Raw genomic sequence first — 19011 nt, forward strand, 5'->3', positions numbered from 1 at the left:
CCGTTCCTCTGGTTATTAAATATCGAGATGTTAATAGCATGCTAATGTTCCAGAAAGTGGATTTTCTTTATTTTTATTATTTATTTACTTATTTATTTTTTCAAAATTATGTGCTTGAAAGGGAAGAGAACAGATTTTCTGCTTCCCTGCTGTTCTTCTGGAGAAAAATACGATTTAGCTGTCTAGTTAATTAAAAAAAGCTTGCTCGTTCATAAATCAACTCAATCGTTTTCCCCATTCCTCAGCTTGTGCTTGTATCAGGCTTCTCAAGATAATTCTTCTCTCAATTAAGCAACTTGGCAAACTGCCCATCCTCTCAGTATGTTCAAGACCAGCTTTCTGGGATGTTGACGGCCTTGTGACTGAATTCTTTAATTCCTCCTCCTTTGTGCTGCTGCTGAAAGCGGCGTCTCTAAATACAGATGGCTGTGTGCAGTGACCCTGGGCAGACTCAGGAGAAATGGATGTAAGCATGGGAGACTAATGATTAGAACAAGGAACTGCAGAGCTTTCTCTCTCTTTCTGTAGATGCCCTGCACAAAGTGTGGTGACAACCTGCCCTAACGAGCTCTGTTGTCTGCCTTGCCCTTTCTGAGCTGGCCAGCTGAGAATGGATCATCTTACGGTGTGGTGGGGTCTAGGAGAAGGGGCACCAAAAAGGCAGCCCCTCCTTATTTCTGAATATGCAGGTGCTGCTGCTGGAGGCTCATTGCTCCAGTGAAAGGTTAATTTCAGTGAATCTTTTCATTAAACCTTTTCTTTTCCTTTCCTCCCATAGAAACTGGGCATTAATAAAACTGACCCTACAGCTTTGACAAAGGAAGAAATAAACTTATTTGTGAGATTGGACATAGACCCAGACACCATAACATGGCAAAGAGGTACAAGAACATTTAAAGGAAAGAATTATCAAGAAACAAAGTATGTGTCAAAAGAGAGGTTTACAAGTGCAGCAGGAACTCTGTTTCCTGGGAAAATGGCAAAGAGCGCAGAGCTGCCTTCTCCCGAGTGTTTTGTGGGATAGAAGCCTGCAGCCGGGATACCATTTCTAGAGGGTCTGACACAGGGGCTTCAATCTTAATCTTTCAAATGCACAGCAAACTTCACTAATCGGTACAAGTCTGTGGTTTTGGATTTGTCAGGCACTGAGAGAGTTGAGTTTGGCAGCTGGAGCCAACAGCCTTTTTACCTGAGCGAGAAGGCACTGTGAGCAAGGAGAACGTTCTGCTCTGGGATAAAGCTTAGTTTTAATCTGCTCGCTGGCTCTGTTGGGGACTGACAGCAAATAAAAGCCAGATTTTTTAAACGTTTTTTAAGATACCAGAAGGTAAGATAAATCTTGAGTCTGGCAGATAGAGTGTTTCGCTAGCAGAAGAAATTTCAAATAAAGACATTTTTTCTGAATTAGAGCCCAAGAGTATTGCTTTTTCTTCTTTTTATTAAAACACAGTGTGAATTGTATTCTCCAAAATTTGCTTCATAACCTGTAATGGGGCTAAAGTAGTCTGCCTCATGGGAAATATTTTATAAAATACTTAGAATTTTTCAAGCAGGTAGTAAGAAACAGCAAACTTAAGCCAGTATTTGATAGTTTGTGTTTCCAAGGTAATTTGAGTTAATGGGACTGCGTGAAATTATTCTCACTAAATGGCAAAATCTGACCATTTTATCACTTAACTTATAAAATGGTAATTTTTTTTTCTCTGTGGGTATAGTAATTTCCTGATTTCAAATTGACTAATGATGGGGGGAAGCAGCAATCAGAATGATACCAGCAGCTCTGCTCTTCAGAGGGGCTTTGGAACTTGGGGTTAGTGCACACAAAGGGAAGTAGACTCATTGTGGGGGTCTGCATGGGACGGTGGGCATCTTCACTTTGTCGCAGTTTGGTTTTGGGGAGATCATGTGGAGTAGCACTTCTTATCCTTTAAGAGAGGATGGTATCTCAAACTGCCATCCTCTCTTCATAGGTGGTCCAGCTGAGTGTCTCTAATAGAACATAGATGTGATATAATTATGACTTGCAATGTGACTTCTCATCATTCTCTCTGCGTTCCTTGCAGTACTGGATACAAATGACAGGTTCCTCAGGAAAATCACTATTGGACAGTCTGTGACAGAAAAAGGCTTCTCACGAACGGTAATTGTTCCCTTTTCTTGCATGTTTTAAAAGGTACTTTGAAAATGTGGTCTTAAATGATCTATTAGATCCCATAAGGGAAAGATATAATTTTGAGAAAACATTAACTATTGTGTTTCCAATTCCTTGTAACACATAAAGAGCCAGAGCATTTGGAGAATGTGGAGTATTTGGAGAATCTACTAGTTAAAGTAACACGTCTTTTTTGAACCTAGGGATGACAGCTTAAAGGTGTCCATTTACAGGTAAAGAGCACTTTGCCTAGGTAAAGAGCACTACAAATTAAATGTGAAAGGCCAGCTAACATCTCTGTGCTGAGAAAATACAGAAGATTGTATTTTATTGCCCACTCTTTACAAAGAGAATGTGGAGTTCCCATCGAGGGTGGAAATGGGCTGACTTCACTGACCTCTTTAACTTGGTGTTTAGAATTTTTTTTCCTCTTTAGTATGCTAAGCTTCACAAGACTTTTGTGTGTCAGCATTTCTTCCCCTGCTGGTAGAAGAGATGGGCACAGAGAAAGTGTGGAAACATGCTTGGCTCTTCTCAAGAGCAATTTTCCGTTGCTCCTGATATTCCCATCTTTTACCAGTACCTTGTTAAAGAGGAAGCACAAAGTCCCTTCAGCCAAGCAGTTAAATTTACTGCCTGTGCAGTGTTTAGTTTTGTTGTCTGTTCCCTCCTTCCCTGTTCTTTCCTGAACGTTGGCTTCCCGAACTGGGATAACTGTGGCATACAAACAGTGGTCCACAAATGGCCTCTGTAAATATGATGCATGGCAATGGCTGATCTTCATCACTGCACATACTTCGGGTGGGATGTATCTGACCAAAACTAGACATGATGTCTGAGCTTGTTGTCTAGATTAATTATGTAATCAATACAGTAAAATAGGCTCTGACTCCTCTCATCCCTTAAGTAACTGTCAAATTGATACTTCAGATGAATCGTGCTCAGAAAAGCCTCTTTCTATTGACTTGAAATGTCCCTAGGGTGCTTAGCTTCCATGGAGGTGTCTGTTATGTCAGATGAATTCTACCCTTCATTTCCTATAGAATCTGATTTTTTTTTTTCTGTCATTTACTGTACTGTTTAGTGGTAGTCAGATGAGTTAGTAAGCTCAGTCTTCAAAAATATAATTTGTTAGTGTTAAGTGTTCTTACATGAATCACTAATGTATGTACTGGGAGAGAGTCATGTAATAGCAATGGAATAAGTAGCTTTTACTTAATTTTTCAGGGAAAAAAATCTAGTTTAAAATGGCTGTTTTATGTTCTGAGAGTAATGCTTTGAGTTTCTTTTATATTTGTATATCTGTATTTTTTTAATTATGATGATGATGGTGGTGATTGTCCTTGTTTCAATAATTTAATGGAGGTAAGGGTTGCTGCTGGGGAATCTTGACGAGTTCACGTTCTTTACTCATCTCTTGCAGGCTCAGTTTGACATCACGGTGAGCAGCGAAATCATGGCAGTTCTAGCACTCTCTGATGGGTTGGATGATATGAAAGAGCGACTGGGCAAGATGGTTGTAGCTTCCAGCAAGAAAGGAGAACCAGTTACAACAGATGACCTTGTAAGAGTGTCCCTCAGTTCTTAAATGCCAACTCTTTCCTATTACTTCTGAAAGTCCTTGGATTGAAAAGCACAGAGACATTTCTGTACAGAGCAGACCTTAGCATATAGAAGATTAAAGATGAAATCTTAGCCCCTGGGGTTAATGAAGGTTATTGACTTCAGTGTGGCTGGCTCCTTACCCAGAGACTGTGTGTGTGCATGTGACCTGGGCAAGGACAGGGGGTCCTGTGTGGTGATGTGTGTTGTCAGGCTGAAGCCAGCACATGTATTCCCCTGGGGATTAATGAGGAAATACATGGTGGCTTCTAGATAAAAAGTATATTTACAACTCAGAAGAACTCAAAATGCATCCTGCTGGCTATCCTGTTTCTCAGGCTCCCTGGAGTGAAGAAAACATTGAGCAGGAACAAAGCCTCGTGCAAATTTAATTACAGAGGATGAAATATCTTATTCTGGGAGACTGTGAATGCTGTAAAAGCCAAACCCTTTGCAACAAGTGCAAGGTTTCCATAACCAGCCTTTGCTGGGGGACACAAATCCTTTATTTCCACTGCATGTAGTAGCACTGGTGATGTCTATTACCAGTATGTAAAGCAGTGCTAAGCAGCAGTTGCAAGCTGCAGTGGTGTCTTGTGGCTGTCCGTACAATTAGTGCAGTTCTTGGCATGTTTGTGGAGCACGTCAAACAGCACTCTTCCAAATGATGCTTCAGTGGGGTTTCAGGAGAATAGTCTGTGCCCCAGACAGTTCTTCCAATAAATCCTTTGAAGATGGCAGCCTTGTTTGGAGGAGGAAAGGGGAATTGAGTCCTGTATGTGCACTGTGCCCTGCCACTTGGCCTCAAAACAGAGAACAGGCTCAGAACCATTGCACTAGTTGACAGAAATATGATAAGGATTCTTACTGCCGTCTTGTATAGTGGGTTTTTCACAGCTTGCTTTGCAAAAGACAGGAGTATTAGAAATTCACATGATGTCATGTTAATGAGGTTTGTCTTGCATTTTCTGAATGAACCTTTTAGGTGGGATAGAAGAATGCACAGGGTGGGTATCGTGACCTGTGTTTCCAGGAAGGCAGGACACAGCACTAGGGCTTACCCAGCTATTGCTGTCGTGCTGTGTTGGGGTGGTTTTTTTGTTTATTTTCTTGTGCTTTGGGTGGGTTTTTTTTTTTGCTTTGTTTTGTTGCCTCCTGGGATAAACCTAAGAAACAGTAGGTTAGCAATGTGGCCTGACTCTTGCCTTGCAGGAAAAGGGCTAGACTGGGAATCATTTATCTGTACATGTCCTTATGCAAGACATTTATTGGGATTGATGAGAGGGCACGTGCCAAAGCTTTGAGACTTAAATTCCTACTGCTAGCAATGAATGCTGCCAGTTTAACCTTAAGCACCTGAGTTAACCCTTATTCTGGAAAACAGGAGTCTCTCCTGCTGCCCATCAGCAGTAGAAGCAGATGGTGCTTCGGTAGGGATTTGCTTTGAGTTTTATGCAGAGTCCAGGTGACAGAAGTCTTTCATCTTAAGACTTTTTTTTACTTTTTTCTTAATCTAATCATATTTAATTTTTTCCATTGCAACTGCAGAATGGAGGATGGTATCAGGCATGTCCAACAGCTTCTCTTGAACCTTATATGTTTGTGCTGATGGCGACCATTGGCTTGCACTGCTAGGTCTGTGTTACCAGCTCCTCGTGCAGGCAGAAACGTGGTGATTGCAGAGAGCAGACTGGCACAATAGCAGTCTGGGTCCTTCTGCTGTGACATTACCAGTGTCATGGGTGGGCCACCAGGAAGCACAAAGAAGCTGGGAAAAAATGTGGAATCAAAAACTGACAGCAGGTTTTTAGAGATGGGATGTATTGAAGTGGCACTGAGCGACACAGGCCTGAAATGTCGTCATGGAAATCTTGCTCTGTAGCTTTCATTATTCTGGAGATGACAGAAGTTTAAAGCTTATCCATTAAATGTTAAATAAGCTTTCATGTGGCAAGATTGAAACTAATGAAACAAAGCAGTGAATGTCTTTAAAAAAAATCTTTCATATAATTGAGTGCTGCAATCCGATTGAAATTAAAAGGGAAGAAAAAGAAATAATGATTCAAGGTTTTCATAACTGCTGTGAACGGTTGGCTCAGTACCCAGGGAGAGCAATTCTAGTTACTTTTGCAAGTGCTGGGTAACAGCCGGTTTAGTTTCTACCGGACTGTGTCAGTCACAAGAATGACTGAACCCTCATTTTCTCTTCCCAAAGCAGATGTGGATGAAATTACAAGCTTTCACTTTGCAGGGAGCAGCATTGCAGCAGGGTATATTCCTGTACCTCAGAGGAACCATGGACTTCAGTGTCTGCCTTTTGTGACATCGGCCTGGTCTTGCCCACGAGCACAAAAGTTCACTTTAAAAGTTATTTCTTCACAAGAGACTTGGCCAGGATGTAGCAGCTTGTTATGACATTTTTACGGCCAGTATGTAGAGTCCAGCTGCTCAAATGAGGAAGGCAAAAAGTCCAAGACAAATCTGCCTGCAAAACCCAAGTACACTGACATGTGTGTAACTTTAAAGTCCTTAGTGTGTTTAGATACTGCAAAAGAAAGACACTAATGCTACAGTTGAGGTATCGGGGTGGTGAGAGTGGTCCAGTATTTTAACATGTGTAACAAGTGTCCTGAAAAACTCCCTGCTTTGTGCCAGTGAATGGGCTACAGTAACCCATACGTACCTAAGAGTTACTCTCTCACTGCTATTTTTTACTAACATAACTATAGCATTGAAACAGCAATTGTTCTTCATGCCTTCATGACAAAGTGATGGTCAAGCAAGGCCCCAACCAAGAGGCTGCACCCAGCAGAAATCACAGATCCTCTTACAAGGATGTCAGGGTCCTCTTGTGCCTCACTAGCATGGGTCATCACTGGAGCAACTGCTGCTTCTGGCCCTGAAAGCTCACAGGGACAAAAGCAGAGCGGTGACACTGCATAGGAACTGTCTCAAGGTCTTTTTGCTCTTTTTTCTTTCAGGGAGTGAGCGGTGCTCTGGCTGTCTTGATGAAAGATGCTATTAAACCAAACCTCATGCAGACACTAGAGGTGAGCACAGATGATTTGCTACATGTGCGTTCTCACAGCCAAGAAGCCACCGGTCTAGTGGATTCATCACAATCAGCGTGGGCTTAATCAGCTTAGAGTTGGAGACTTCTTGGGGTTTCCTACGCAGGGTTTGGGGCTCGAGGGCAAGAGTAGAGTTTTCTGGGTCTGCCATGGCATGTGGGATGACCCCAAGGAAATGCACTAAACTTTGCTATGTCTCTGTTCCGTTGTCTTTAATACTAGGAAGTGTTTTGGGAATCTAAATGGTGTGAGTGCAGGAGTTGCTGGTATTTAGCCATCCTTTTCCTAAGCGGATTAATATCTCCACTTGTGCAGATTATTATAATCTGGTTTGCCATGTAGTCCTTATTACTGATAACAAGGGTTTGATCAGAGGGTTTTAAGATCTGTCTTCTTAAAGTGTATTTCTGTACCTTCACATACAGTAGTTCTTAACTCCTGAAATGTTTGCAGATTTGCTAAATTTTACCCTCTGAATTTCTCTTTCTCTCTCCCACACCTCTTATTTTCTAGGGAACACCAGTGTTTGTTCATGCTGGACCTTTTGCCAATATTGCACACGGGAATTCTTCAGTGTTGGCAGACAAAATAGCACTGAAGCTCGTGGGTAAAGAGGGATTTGTTGGTAAGTCTGTGAGGTGTATTTTTGCTTGTTGTGCAGGGAGGGACCATCTTCATTTGTTTTTGTCTAAGAAGCAGCTTCTGATTTATATTATCAGAGCATGATTTCTCCACCCAGCAGCCTCTTGCAAGCTTATTTTCTCTTAATTCCTACTCTAGTTACAGAAGCAGGATTTGGTGCAGACATAGGCATGGAGAAGTTCTTCAATATTAAGTGCCGCTACTCTGGTCTCCGACCTCATGTGGTGGTGTTGGTTGCTACTATCCGAGCTCTGAAAATGCACGGAGGAGGACCTGCAGTAAGTACTAGGCAAGGTTTTCTTTAAGCCTGAGGGGCTGTTACAGTTCTTCTGATCCAGTCACTTAAAGCCCTGTAGGATTTAATCTGCTTGTCATTGGCCTTGAGATTTGCAGTTGTAAAGGGAATCCATATGTCCTTGTTGCTTCTAAGCTACCTCATTGTGTGTTACAGGGACATCCTTAGGGCAATAAAACAAGCAAGTAAGTGCTTGTATGCTGGGGCACTTGTGATATTAGTGTAGTCAGTCATTTGTTGTGTTGTAAGCCCATCTTGCAGTCTTTTTATTTTTCCTTTTATTTTTTTCTTAGAAAAAATATCAGCCTGCAGTAGATTGTTGTATCTTGGTGCCATTTAATAAGTGTCAAACACGATTTGCTGTTGTGGATAAAAATCTTATGGGGTTCTATCTTTTTGCTTTTTTTCCCAGGTCACTGCTGGGGTACCTTTACCAAAGGAGTACATGGAAGAGGTAACTTTCTATAGCTGTTGTGACACTTGACCAACTAACTGTGGTCATGACATATTTTCATGCAGTGCATGCCTGGATAGCTAGTGTATGTCATTCCTTTAGCTGCCAAGGAAATGCTTCCTCATAGAAGCTGTAATGTTGTTCTTTTTTTATTATTATTTTTAATGATGTTATTTTGGCTCTGCTCTTTCAAGCATTTATTGTACGTGACCTTGCCATTATTCAGAGCCTTTTCGTTTCTCCTGAGCTCATGCAGTTGTCTGTGTGCTCAGTTTTTCATAGTAATTTCTACTCTGTGTCTCCTGACCCTCTCAGTATGGAGTAATTTCTTGCTGAAATATTGTCTTTGAAAATATTCAGAGTGCCTCTCTAATTATTCTCTTCTTAGCAGCAGCAGCAGTTTCTGTTTTCATTTCCCCCCTTTGCAAGCAGAAAGTGAACTGAAGTCTCAGCTTCTGTCCTTATGCTTGGAATGGTTGTGTACACTTGGATAATTGGTCTGGCTCTCTATACACTGCGACAGCTTTTTCACTTGTGGAGCTTCTGTATGGATTATTCTTTGCTTAGGAAGGGATGAAATGTCTGGATTTCCATGGATAGTCTCTGATGTTGCAAAATGTAAATATGTGTAAACCGAAAGCTGTTGCCACAGACTTCAAACAAGTGTCATGAAATTCACTGCTAATGATATTTAATACATAAAGAGGAATGTGTCAGAGAGGAAAAAGAGGCTTTGCTGTAGGAAGTTAATGAGCACGGTATTAACTTACTAAGAATAACAAAAAAATCCTGCAAAAAGTGATTTATCTTACCTTGCCTTGACAGCTGAAACCAGTGATCATAAGAAGCAGTCATTCCTTTTCCTGTCTTCCATCCAAACCCGTGCACTGGTCTGGACTGTTCAGAAAGCAGCACTGGGGATTTGTCTTTGTGGTTTCATTCCCATTTTGACATTTTTATCATTAGCTGTGGACGTAGTGGCTTTGGAACAAAAGTTTCACTGCCCCAAATAAAATGTGCTTCCTGCTTGCTGTCTTCTTAACAGAATCTTCAGCTGTTGGCAAAAGGCTGTAGTAACCTAAACAAGCAAATCCAAAATGCACGAATGTTTGGTGTCCCAGTAGTAGTGGCTGTCAATGCTTTCAAGTAAGTGGGCTGGGACATGGGAGTGATGCATGGGGATAAAATTGTGGCACTTTATGTGCTGTGTCTAACACACATTCTTCTTTTCAGTACTGTTGATGTATTATTTGCAGCATTTTGCATTGTTGGAAGATGGTGAATAAATAAGGGAGCTCTGCTTAGTCATTTCTATTGCATTCCTTAGTTTAAATTAGCTTAGGATTTCATGATCCGTGACTATTATCTGCCATCACTTGCACCCTGAGTGGCCAAATTACTCTGGACAAAAGATGCCTGTGATGATGTGGAGTCTAAGCTCATAATAGATGGTGAGTTGCATGTGCTGTGGACCACGCTGTGTTCCGTGGTCTGCTGTATGCAGTAATTATGCCCCGCTAAGAACCATTTTGGGCTCTGCATGCTGTACTGCACAGGAAAGCCAATCTCTGTGTGGTCTTTTTATGCAAGCAGGAAGGCTTTGACCTGATGCATTAAAGCTGATGCCAGTTGGAGTGGAGTAGCCAGCTAAGGATTCTTCGTCTGACGTAAATGCATGTTGGCTGATTTAGAGAAATTATGGGTTTTTAGCTTGCTATGCGCATACGATTTGGCACCTCTAAATCAGCAATAATAAAGAGTGAAAAATGGTTAGAACAAAGGGTTAAATTTACCATAGCTGCATTCTGGTACAAATGCGCAAACTTTTCTCCTTACAGAACAGACACAAAGGCTGAACTGGCCCTTGTGGTACAACAGGCAAAGGCAGCGGGAGCGTTCGATGCTGTGGAGTGCACGCACTGGGCAGAGGGAGGTAAAGGAGCACTTGCGCTGGCCCAGGCTGTTCAGAGAGCATCGCAGACACCCAGCAACTTCAAGTTCCTCTATAACGCGGAGGTAGGAACTTGCAGTGCTATGGGGTACTTTGTTTTTAAGGAGGAGATCGGTTGGTTTCACTGGCTTAAGCTGCTAAAGGCTGTCTGAAAGGCTGCTCTGAGAAACTGAGGAGAAACTTGGTTTTAGAACATAACATTTATTCCACCGGTCTCAAAGACCTAGTTGATCAGTTCTTATTGTTTTAAACTTGAGCTGTGCGTTCCTCTCAGAGCATGGACTGGAACAGGCCTGACCAAACCTGTTACCTGCAGAGATTCTGGGAGCAATTTTTGCTCATGATGGAAATCTATACGACAGGCTATGGCACAGAATTTGTCCTTTTTAACTTTTTTTTTTCTCTGCAAGTAAGGCTTATGGAGTCGCGCTACAGGTCAGCATGGAAGAGAGTGTTTATGTGTGTGTTTCTAATTACTTTGTACTTAAGCAAATTTGACAGATGACTTGAAGGTAGTGAAGTCATCACTGTTAGTTCCCAGGTTATGGCCTGAATCCTCCTTTATTAGCAAGGACCTATTCAAGAACCTAATGAGGTACAGAGCTCCGTCATTATATCCATTTTAGCTCTTTAACAGATGCTTTCAGTTTCCTTCTTTAACCTGTTTCATTTGTGCTTTTATTTAACTATTAACTTGTGTTCCCTCAAATTATTTTTACTTGCTTTTTGACTTAGACTTGAGAAAGAATAAAGACATGTCTTTTGCAGCAAGGGTAATTAACGTGCAGGCACAGCTTTTAAGAAATACTATTGCGTATATTTTTGTTTCTGACTGTAGTAAACTAGTTTTGCCCTCTTCCCAAGAGAAACAACCGCAACAAAGATAAATGAAACCTGTTCTGAAAACCCTCACGTTACCATCTAGCTTTGTGCTATAGCAAATGGAAACAGCTCTGGTATCTGCAGGTGGACATTGCACAACACGTATGAAGGACTGTGAAGCTGCTGTGGTGTTACGGCTCTTTGTGGTTTGACCACACTGACTTGCCTGTCTTTTTTCTCTAGCTGCCTATTATAGAGAAGATCAGGCTTATTGCACAGCAGGTCTACGGGGCAAGTGACATCGAGCTACTTCCAGAAGCACAGGAGAAAGTCACCTTGTACACTAAGCAAGTGAGTTTTCCACATCGCCTGATGCCAGTGGTGCTTTTCATTGAAAACTTCTGTATTGAACAGTGGTGTTCAAGTTGTGTGTGAAGGGAATCGTCACTCAAATCGTGTCCTTGTCCAGGACTTGCTGGATGCTGCTGTGGCAGAGGAGGACGGGGAGGTGATATGGGCAGGGAGAAACTGGCCCTGGCTTCTAGTGAAGACAGAACTCATCTGGCCCAGTAGCACGTCTGTAACAGTGTGTGGGCAGAGAAGAGCAGGGGGATTCAGTGATCCTTCTCTACTGTACTCTCCAGTCCTTCAGATATTTGGGACTTAGGGAACTACAAGTGGTCAGACTGGTGCTAAATAGTCTCTGGTGACTTTTTTAGACGTTGTTCCATTGAGCTATCTAATCAGTTTTTGAACCCATGTGGATTTTTGGCAGTCACAGCTATGTTGAGGAAAGAGTTCCACAGTATTTCCTGTGGAAAAAAAGTCTATTTTAAAAGTTTTGAACCTGGCATCTGGTTGTTGAATTAGATGCTTTCTGGTTGTTGTGTTACTTTTCTCTAGCATGGTGTTCTTGTGCTTCTGTATTAATGAAGGTCTGTTGAGGGCTTTGAAGAGAAGAGCAATGGGAGAACTAGCCATTCTTTCTATAGTGTGCTCAAATAATTTTGCTTTTACAGTCCATTTACTACAGCATATGTAGTTTCTCGCTTTCTTGTTTCTTGTATATTTCTCTACAAGTCTATCAAAATAGTGTAGGCGTGTAACTGTCACTTCCTCATAAGCTGAAATGATATTGATCAACATTTTTAATTAACTGACCTCAGCTGAACAAGAACTTTAGTTCTGAGCTGTTTAGATTAATGTTTTGTGAAGAGAGAGTAAAAAGTAAGTGGACTATCAAGGTTGTATATCTAACACTTCCATATCATTAATTTTTTTCCTCGGTTGGATGTGTTGGGGTCTGTGGTGGTTCGTTCTTTAATATTTAGCAGGGAGCAAGGAGAGAGTTTGAGAGAGAAGGAATGGGGATGCAGAATGGTCAACAGATGTGACAAGCTGTGAATGGAGTAGTTGGTGAGGAGTAAAACACCCTGAGAAAATGGCTGCAGAGAACAGCAGAGCGGAGCAATTACTTTTGCGTACAGGAAGAGTTACTGGTTTCGCACTTATTTCTCTCTTCTTTCTCTCTTTTCTTTGCCTTCCCAGGGATTTGGAAACCTACCAATCTGCATGGCTAAAACTCACTTATCGTTGTCTCATGACCCTGAACAAAAAGGAGCACCTACGGGTTTTATTCTGCTAATCCGAGACATTCGGGCCAGTGTTGGTGCTGGATTCCTGTATCCACTAGTAGGAACGGTATGTGATTGAATGAAACCCTCTACTGCAGGGTGAGGAAAAGCTTCATGTACATTCTAGTAACCACTTACAAAAGGTACCTTAAATTAGGAGAGTCCTTGTCGTTTACAGTTGGTGTTTTAATAGTCTAGTGTATTAAGTGCCCTTAATAGTTTTTATTCAGAGGAAAGAGGGAAGCTAAAATAGACCGTCTGACCATTGGAATACTTAGCAAGCACCCAGCATACTCCTCAGGTCCCACATTTCTGTCTTGCTGGATTTTGAGGAAAGGGTGAGCTCTGTAGCGAACGAATTCTGGGCACTGCGGTCTGGTGGAGAGGATGGGAGAAATCCTTGACCCACCTAATCACCGTTGTGACTTTGCATTCCCAATGAAAGCACTTTGCAGGGCTGCAGGTGAAGTCTGTACACCTGCAGATCAGGGTAGAACCAGACAACTCCTGCAAAGCTTACAAAGCCAACAGCTTCTGATGAGATACCTCGGAAGTGAAGCTGACCTGTACTGTTAATCATTTGTCAGTCTCCCCTCCTGTTTGGTTCTCGTGGTTTTGCTGACCATCTGTTTGCTGTTCAGCCTACGTCCGTTCCAAGAATTCATTTTACTATGCCCTTGAGTTTTTAGTTTCTCTTCTTTGACATTATTGGCATAATGTCAGCTGAGAAACGAGAGAGAAGCTACAATGGAAACAGGATCCCGGAATAGCTTTGATACAAATTGCCGGGCAGAAAGAGGAGCTACCTGCAAAATGGACTAATGTTCAGGTCTGCATCCAAAGCAAGAATGTTAGGGTGGAAGGTTCCACTGGAAATCTTACCTGGGGGATCTCTTCTGTCAAGTAACTTGTTAGATTATTTAAAGGGATGGAGCAGTTGGAGCAAGCGTCTCTGTCTTTTTCTTATTGTTTTGGATGGGAACCTTTTTCTGAAGTCTTCATGGCAACGTATTTCTTTCAATAAGTCTTCAAAAGCATTAGGGGTGTATGGCTCCGATGACGAAATTTGCTGATTTAAGAGTTGGGTCCCATCTTTCTTCAAATGCTAGCTAGAGCCAAATATTGGATATCTTTTTTTCTTTTAATTAAAGTAAGGGTTTCCAGATTACCCAGCAGAAATAAAATAACCGCAGTCTGGCTCATCCATCTTTTTAAAGAGTAATGCATGTTTTGGGGTAAATTGAAAGACAGTATGCTTGTTTCTGTTATTAATGAAATTTTTTTGCAAGCCAAGTTTTAGTCCAAACAATGTGTTTTGTTTTTTTTATAAGCACTGGAGAAGGAAAGGGTACACAGCATTAATGAGCTACACGAGAGAAGGATGCTTTCAGACATTAAAACTAACGTTTTGGCTCTTTTTCTGATGTCTTCATTTTCTGTGGAGTTGGGCTCTTTCCACTCCCTTCCCGGATTCCTAATGGTTTCTTGGACATGTAGTAAATCATGATGTTGGTTCTGCCAGAATTAACCGTTTTGCTTAGAGACATGAAGATCACTCTTCTGTGGTGTCTGCCCAGCCAGGGAAGGGATGTCCTTTTGAGAAGCAATCCAGGGCATTTTGAATCAGATCGCTATTTTAAACCCATTCAGCAGGAGCTGTATTAGCCTCAGAATAAATTTTTGGCAGCAGCCGTTGAACTGTGAGCTGAAAATGCAGTAAATATGTAGCTCTATGCACAAGCTTTTATGAGAAATTGGAGGTGAAATTAATCACCAGTGCATGCATATTGTTATTATCTGAAGTTAATCACAGAGGTATGACACACTTGATTTTTTTCTCAGCTTCTGAGCTTTTGCTTTTTCCCTTTCTGGCTCAGAGTTGAAGCTGTTGTACTTTAATGGAATACTTTGAGATTTTAAAGGAAATATAATTTCAATTATTATCTAGATTTAACTTTGAGCATGGAAGATAATGGATGTGAAATGAATCGTTGGGCTGAAATTGGTGCCGATGAATTGAAAATAAATTATTTATTCAGCTCTGTATTTTTTGTTCCTAGATGGCAATTTTTGTAAGTTCCACAAGTGCAATAAATAATACATTCTTAGTTAGTATTTGTTTTCTTAAATTTGATTTCTTAGATTGATGATATCCATGTGGTCTAATTTTTTCATCCAAGTAAACAGTGTGAATTGCCCTGTGTTCTTTTTCAGCACATGCGGTATTGCAGGGGAGGAGGATAATGGAGGAAAAGTTCATTTCTTCGGCTCTGAAAATAATTGAGTGCATTAAGCATTGTAGACACCTGTACAGAAAATTAGTAGCCTGGTTGGAAATTATCCTGTACTACGTAGAAATTGAAGGTTTAAGCAGACTGCCTTTAAATAATGGATAGCAGAGTGGCCACTGTGGGCTGCCCTGTGGATGGGAAAGGGGGAAAACTGACCATTTATTTCAAAAGAGAAAGTGCAAGAAATAGTGAAGTCAGGCCAGTCTTTGGCAGTTTGGGACCTTCTGCTCTATTGTCACTGTCTCAGCTCCTGCTGTGACCATCTGAATCTGCAGGTGGAGGTCTGTAATTCTCTGTGATTCTTCAGTGTTACAGAAATAAATAGGAGGTTTCTTGCTCTCCATGACTGGAGATTGGGACTATGGTGAGAACAGGAAAACCCCTCCAGGCACTTTGGATCTCTTAATACCTTGGCTCTTTAGAGCAAAATATTCATACAGCTAAACACAAAGACAAGGGATGAGGGTCTTCTTTATAGTCCCCCTATTCTCCGTCTCAGAAACCAGCAGCTCTGACAAATAATTCATTACAAAGAGCAGACTTGAAGTGATTTTTAGCTCCACATAAGCCATGCAAGACCTGCAGTGGTATGATACGTATGGGATTGGCTCAGGAAAATGGGCTGGGACTCCAGGAGCTCCCCGAACAGTTTTGAGAACTGCAGAAAGCACCTAACCCATAGAGCTTTGCCTCCTTGCTGCTTAGCTTATTAGCAAAAAGGAAGATTGGGAGGTAATTTGATTAGTGTGCAGAATACTTGCTCGGGGAGAAAACAACGGGTTGCCAAAGAGATCTTTAATCTAATGGAGACAAGCATAACAATACTTGATTGTGAAAAGTGAGCCTAGATGATGCAGATAGAAAATGAGACCTTGAATTTTTTTTATTAAAGGGGTTAATGACCAGTGGCACAAACAAAGCATGGTCACGAGTTGCCCCCGTCTGTAGGGCATCCGTGTTTAACCTACATGTGCTGCTGGGCTGAACGCTGAGTTAGGGAAAGGGAAATCCTGTCAGCTGCATTAGTAAATCAGGCCAAGTGTGGAACCCGCCAGCCTTGTGTTCTGCAGCTCTGAAACTGGGAACTGAGCAGTGGGACAACTGGAGAGGACTGGCCTGAGGCAAGCGGAGCGCTGGCAGCTGTTTCGCTGGCCTCAGTTCTGCCGCTGCTCAGCCCTTCCGACTTGAAGCACTGCGCCCTTGTTGAGCCAGCACTGGGCCCTTGTGGCCAGGAAGGCCCATGGCATCCTGGGGTGTATTAGAAGTGGGGTGGTCAGTAGGTTGAGAGAGGTTCTCCTTCCCCTCTACTCTGCCCTGGTGAGGCTGCATCTGGAATGTTGTGTCCAGTTCTGGGCCCCTCAGTTCCAGAAGGACAGGGAACTGCTGGAGAGAGTCCAGCGCAGAGCAACCAAGATGCTGAAGGGAGTGGAGCATCTCCCTTATGAGGAAAGGCTGAGGGAGCTGGGGCTCTTGAGCTTGGAGAAGAGGAGACTGAGAGGTGACCTCATTAATGTTTATAAATATGTAAAGGGTGAGTGTCGTGAGGATGGAGCCAGGCTCTTCTTGGTGACAACCAGTGATAAGGGGCAGTGAGTCCAAACTGGAACACAGGAGGTTCCACTTAAATATGAGAAGAAACTTCTTCTCAGTGAGGGTGACAGAGCACTGGACCAGGCTGCCCAGGGAGGTTGTGGAGTCTCCTTCTCTGGAGACATTCAAAACCCACCTGGACACCTTCCTGTGTAACCTCATCTGGGTGTTCCTGCTCTGGCGGGGGGATTGGACTGGATGAGCTTTTGAGGTCCCTTCCAATCCCTGACTTTCTGTGATTCTGTGAATGCCTCAGAAATGTTCCAGTCAGGAGACCTGACCTCTCCATTGCTATTTAAGTTTTATCCCAGTTTAAAAAAAAAAAAAAAAAGCCACAAACTGTTTAAACTTTTTTCTCAACAATAGTTATTCCTAATTATTTAACACTTCTAGTTCTAGACTCTTAAAGAATGGTAATCAGCTGAGACTTTACAGTTGGCAAAGCTGTATTAAAACATGTATCCTCATTTTAATAACCGGGAAACTGCCACAAGTAATTGTTGTCTCACCACAGCAAACTCCATGAACATTCCTCTAACAGTTAGCTGGTCAGCTGGATATCTAAATACTTTGCCAAAGCTTGGGTTCGGTCACTGACAGAGGCAGAAGCCAAACTAAATCCTCATCGTAACAAAACAAAACCACTAACGGACAAAACAAAACAAAGATCTGCCTACTGAGCGGTAGTCTTCAGCAGTGATTTAGTGTTCTATCTTCTGCATGAACCTATGCTGCTTCCATTTTAACATCTTATCTCTTGTTGTCCAGATGAGCACTATGCCAGGACTTCCTACAAGACCCTGTTTCTATGATATAGACTTGGATCCAGTGTCAGGAGAAGTAACTGGGCTCTTCTGAAAGGAATTATTGGCCAAAGGTAGGTGCCTTCATGAAGGCTTTCAATATTTGGGCTGTATTTCTCATGTTGAGATAATGGAGTTAAGCCAATCTCATATTAAGCCATACGTTTCCAAATGGCATTTGATTATAATTCAGCCTGAAAGTTGCCCGCAGTACTGTATAATAGTAATCAAATTTATTTTTCTTTCTAGCTCCCAGAAGAACACCTGATGAGTCATGTAAATGGAACTATGCCCTGATCTTTTCTTTTTAAGTCAAAACAAGATATGACTGAGAATATAGAGCACGAAGTGACTGGAAAGAGAACTGCTAAAGAATCAACCACTTACTTTTAATCTGTAATAATTTCTAAATGACTCCGTGCCAGGTTAGTTGACACTGAGCATATCAAGCGTGCTTCCTCTACAGCCCTCCTGCTTCATAATTATAGCTGAAGTGGAATACAGAACCTTGGGTTTAGTGACCTCTTTTGATTCAGTGACATGATTTTCATAATTAAAAATCCTAAAGCTGGAGCTGTTTGAAACAGTCTTGGGGCTTAATTGTCTTAACCATAGGGTTTTTGTAGCATACATTATCTTTGAAAGTCTTGTACGCTGCATATTCCTGTTTGCCATACTGAATTTTATATCCTGCTTTTCACACTACGGGAGAAATGGCTGTGCTGAGAAACTGCATCCGTGTCATTTAACAGAGGGAGCAAGGAGGAATCCCCTTTGCTTCTGGTCTCCCTCCAGAAGCACTTACGCTGCCTTTTGCTGTGAACTATTCCTGCAGGCACCTGAGCCACATCAAGTTTCCCTTCTACAAAACCCAGCTGTGACTACCATGTTCTACTGCTAATGGAAATCCAACCTCTGGATATTCTGTAGGGTCTGGATCTCTGGCTTCTGCCACATGTCTTTTGAACCATTTTATGCTAAACAATAAGCACAGTTAAACTGTTGACGAGCCTTGTTTCCTAAGGTACCTTTTTGCTGAACAGAGACAACATAAGTAGTGATCAAGTGACTTGTAGCAGGTTTTGTCCGCAGGCCAAAAAAATCGTTTTGTAACATAAAAATATCATTGCTGCCAATTTTTTAACTAATACAAATAAACTGGTAAATACTTCAACTGCTTTTGGGGTTTTAATGTATGCACTGAGATTATTGAAGTAGAACTTATTTCTGTGATTAGAGGTACACAGCAGCAATCCTTGTATTGACAAGTACAAGTGATTATTGCAGTAATAAGTTCCCTGCAATGCACCACTGTGTGTGTGTGTGTGTGTTTAATCTTGTTTCCTTCCCTAGATGATGTGTGTCATCCATAGGAAATAAACTACCTGAATTATTCCATGAATTTTAGATACTCACAGCTGACTGCAAAAGATCTGAGTTGAGACTTGCAGAGCCCATCTGCTTGCATCAGAACTGAATCTAAAAACATCCCGATTTGGGTGAGAACTGAGAGAATCAGGCTGTAGGTGTGCACCAATGTAAGGGCGCAACTGTAGTACACAGATCCTGTGTATATTTATGGAGAGATCTATATCGCTCAAGTTATTGAAGAGGGGAGAATAATTGTATAAAAACTACCTGGTTGTCACAGGAGCAGACAGAAGAGTTTAATCGTCATAAGAGCATTTGAGATGCATTCACAGC

The 19011-nt window shown here is 41.8% G+C and overlaps 1 protein-coding gene across 1 annotated transcript in view; it reads left to right on the forward strand.

The window, feature by feature from the left end:
• MTHFD1 (methylenetetrahydrofolate dehydrogenase, cyclohydrolase and formyltetrahydrofolate synthetase 1) overlaps positions 1 to 18486 on the forward strand; it is a 41860-nt gene extending 23374 nt beyond the window's left edge. The window contains exons 16-28 of the mRNA XM_082057550.1: positions 779 to 881; positions 2064 to 2140; positions 3576 to 3716; positions 6736 to 6804; positions 7339 to 7450; positions 7606 to 7745; positions 8175 to 8216; positions 9262 to 9362; positions 10055 to 10232; positions 11233 to 11340; positions 12538 to 12690; positions 17273 to 17381; positions 17557 to 18486. Of these exons, the coding sequence (XP_081913676.1) occupies positions 779 to 881; positions 2064 to 2140; positions 3576 to 3716; positions 6736 to 6804; positions 7339 to 7450; positions 7606 to 7745; positions 8175 to 8216; positions 9262 to 9362; positions 10055 to 10232; positions 11233 to 11340; positions 12538 to 12690; positions 17273 to 17362 (1314 nt within the window). The 3' untranslated portion in view covers positions 17363 to 17381; positions 17557 to 18486. The remainder of the gene's footprint in view (positions 1 to 778; positions 882 to 2063; positions 2141 to 3575; positions 3717 to 6735; positions 6805 to 7338; positions 7451 to 7605; positions 7746 to 8174; positions 8217 to 9261; positions 9363 to 10054; positions 10233 to 11232; positions 11341 to 12537; positions 12691 to 17272; positions 17382 to 17556) is intronic.
• The last annotated feature ends 525 nt before the right edge of the window (positions 18487 to 19011 follow it).

This window comes from Streptopelia decaocto, assembly GCF_964273445.1.
Source record: "Streptopelia decaocto genome assembly, chromosome: 7".
Taxonomy (NCBI): Eukaryota; Metazoa; Chordata; class Aves; order Columbiformes; family Columbidae; genus Streptopelia; species Streptopelia decaocto.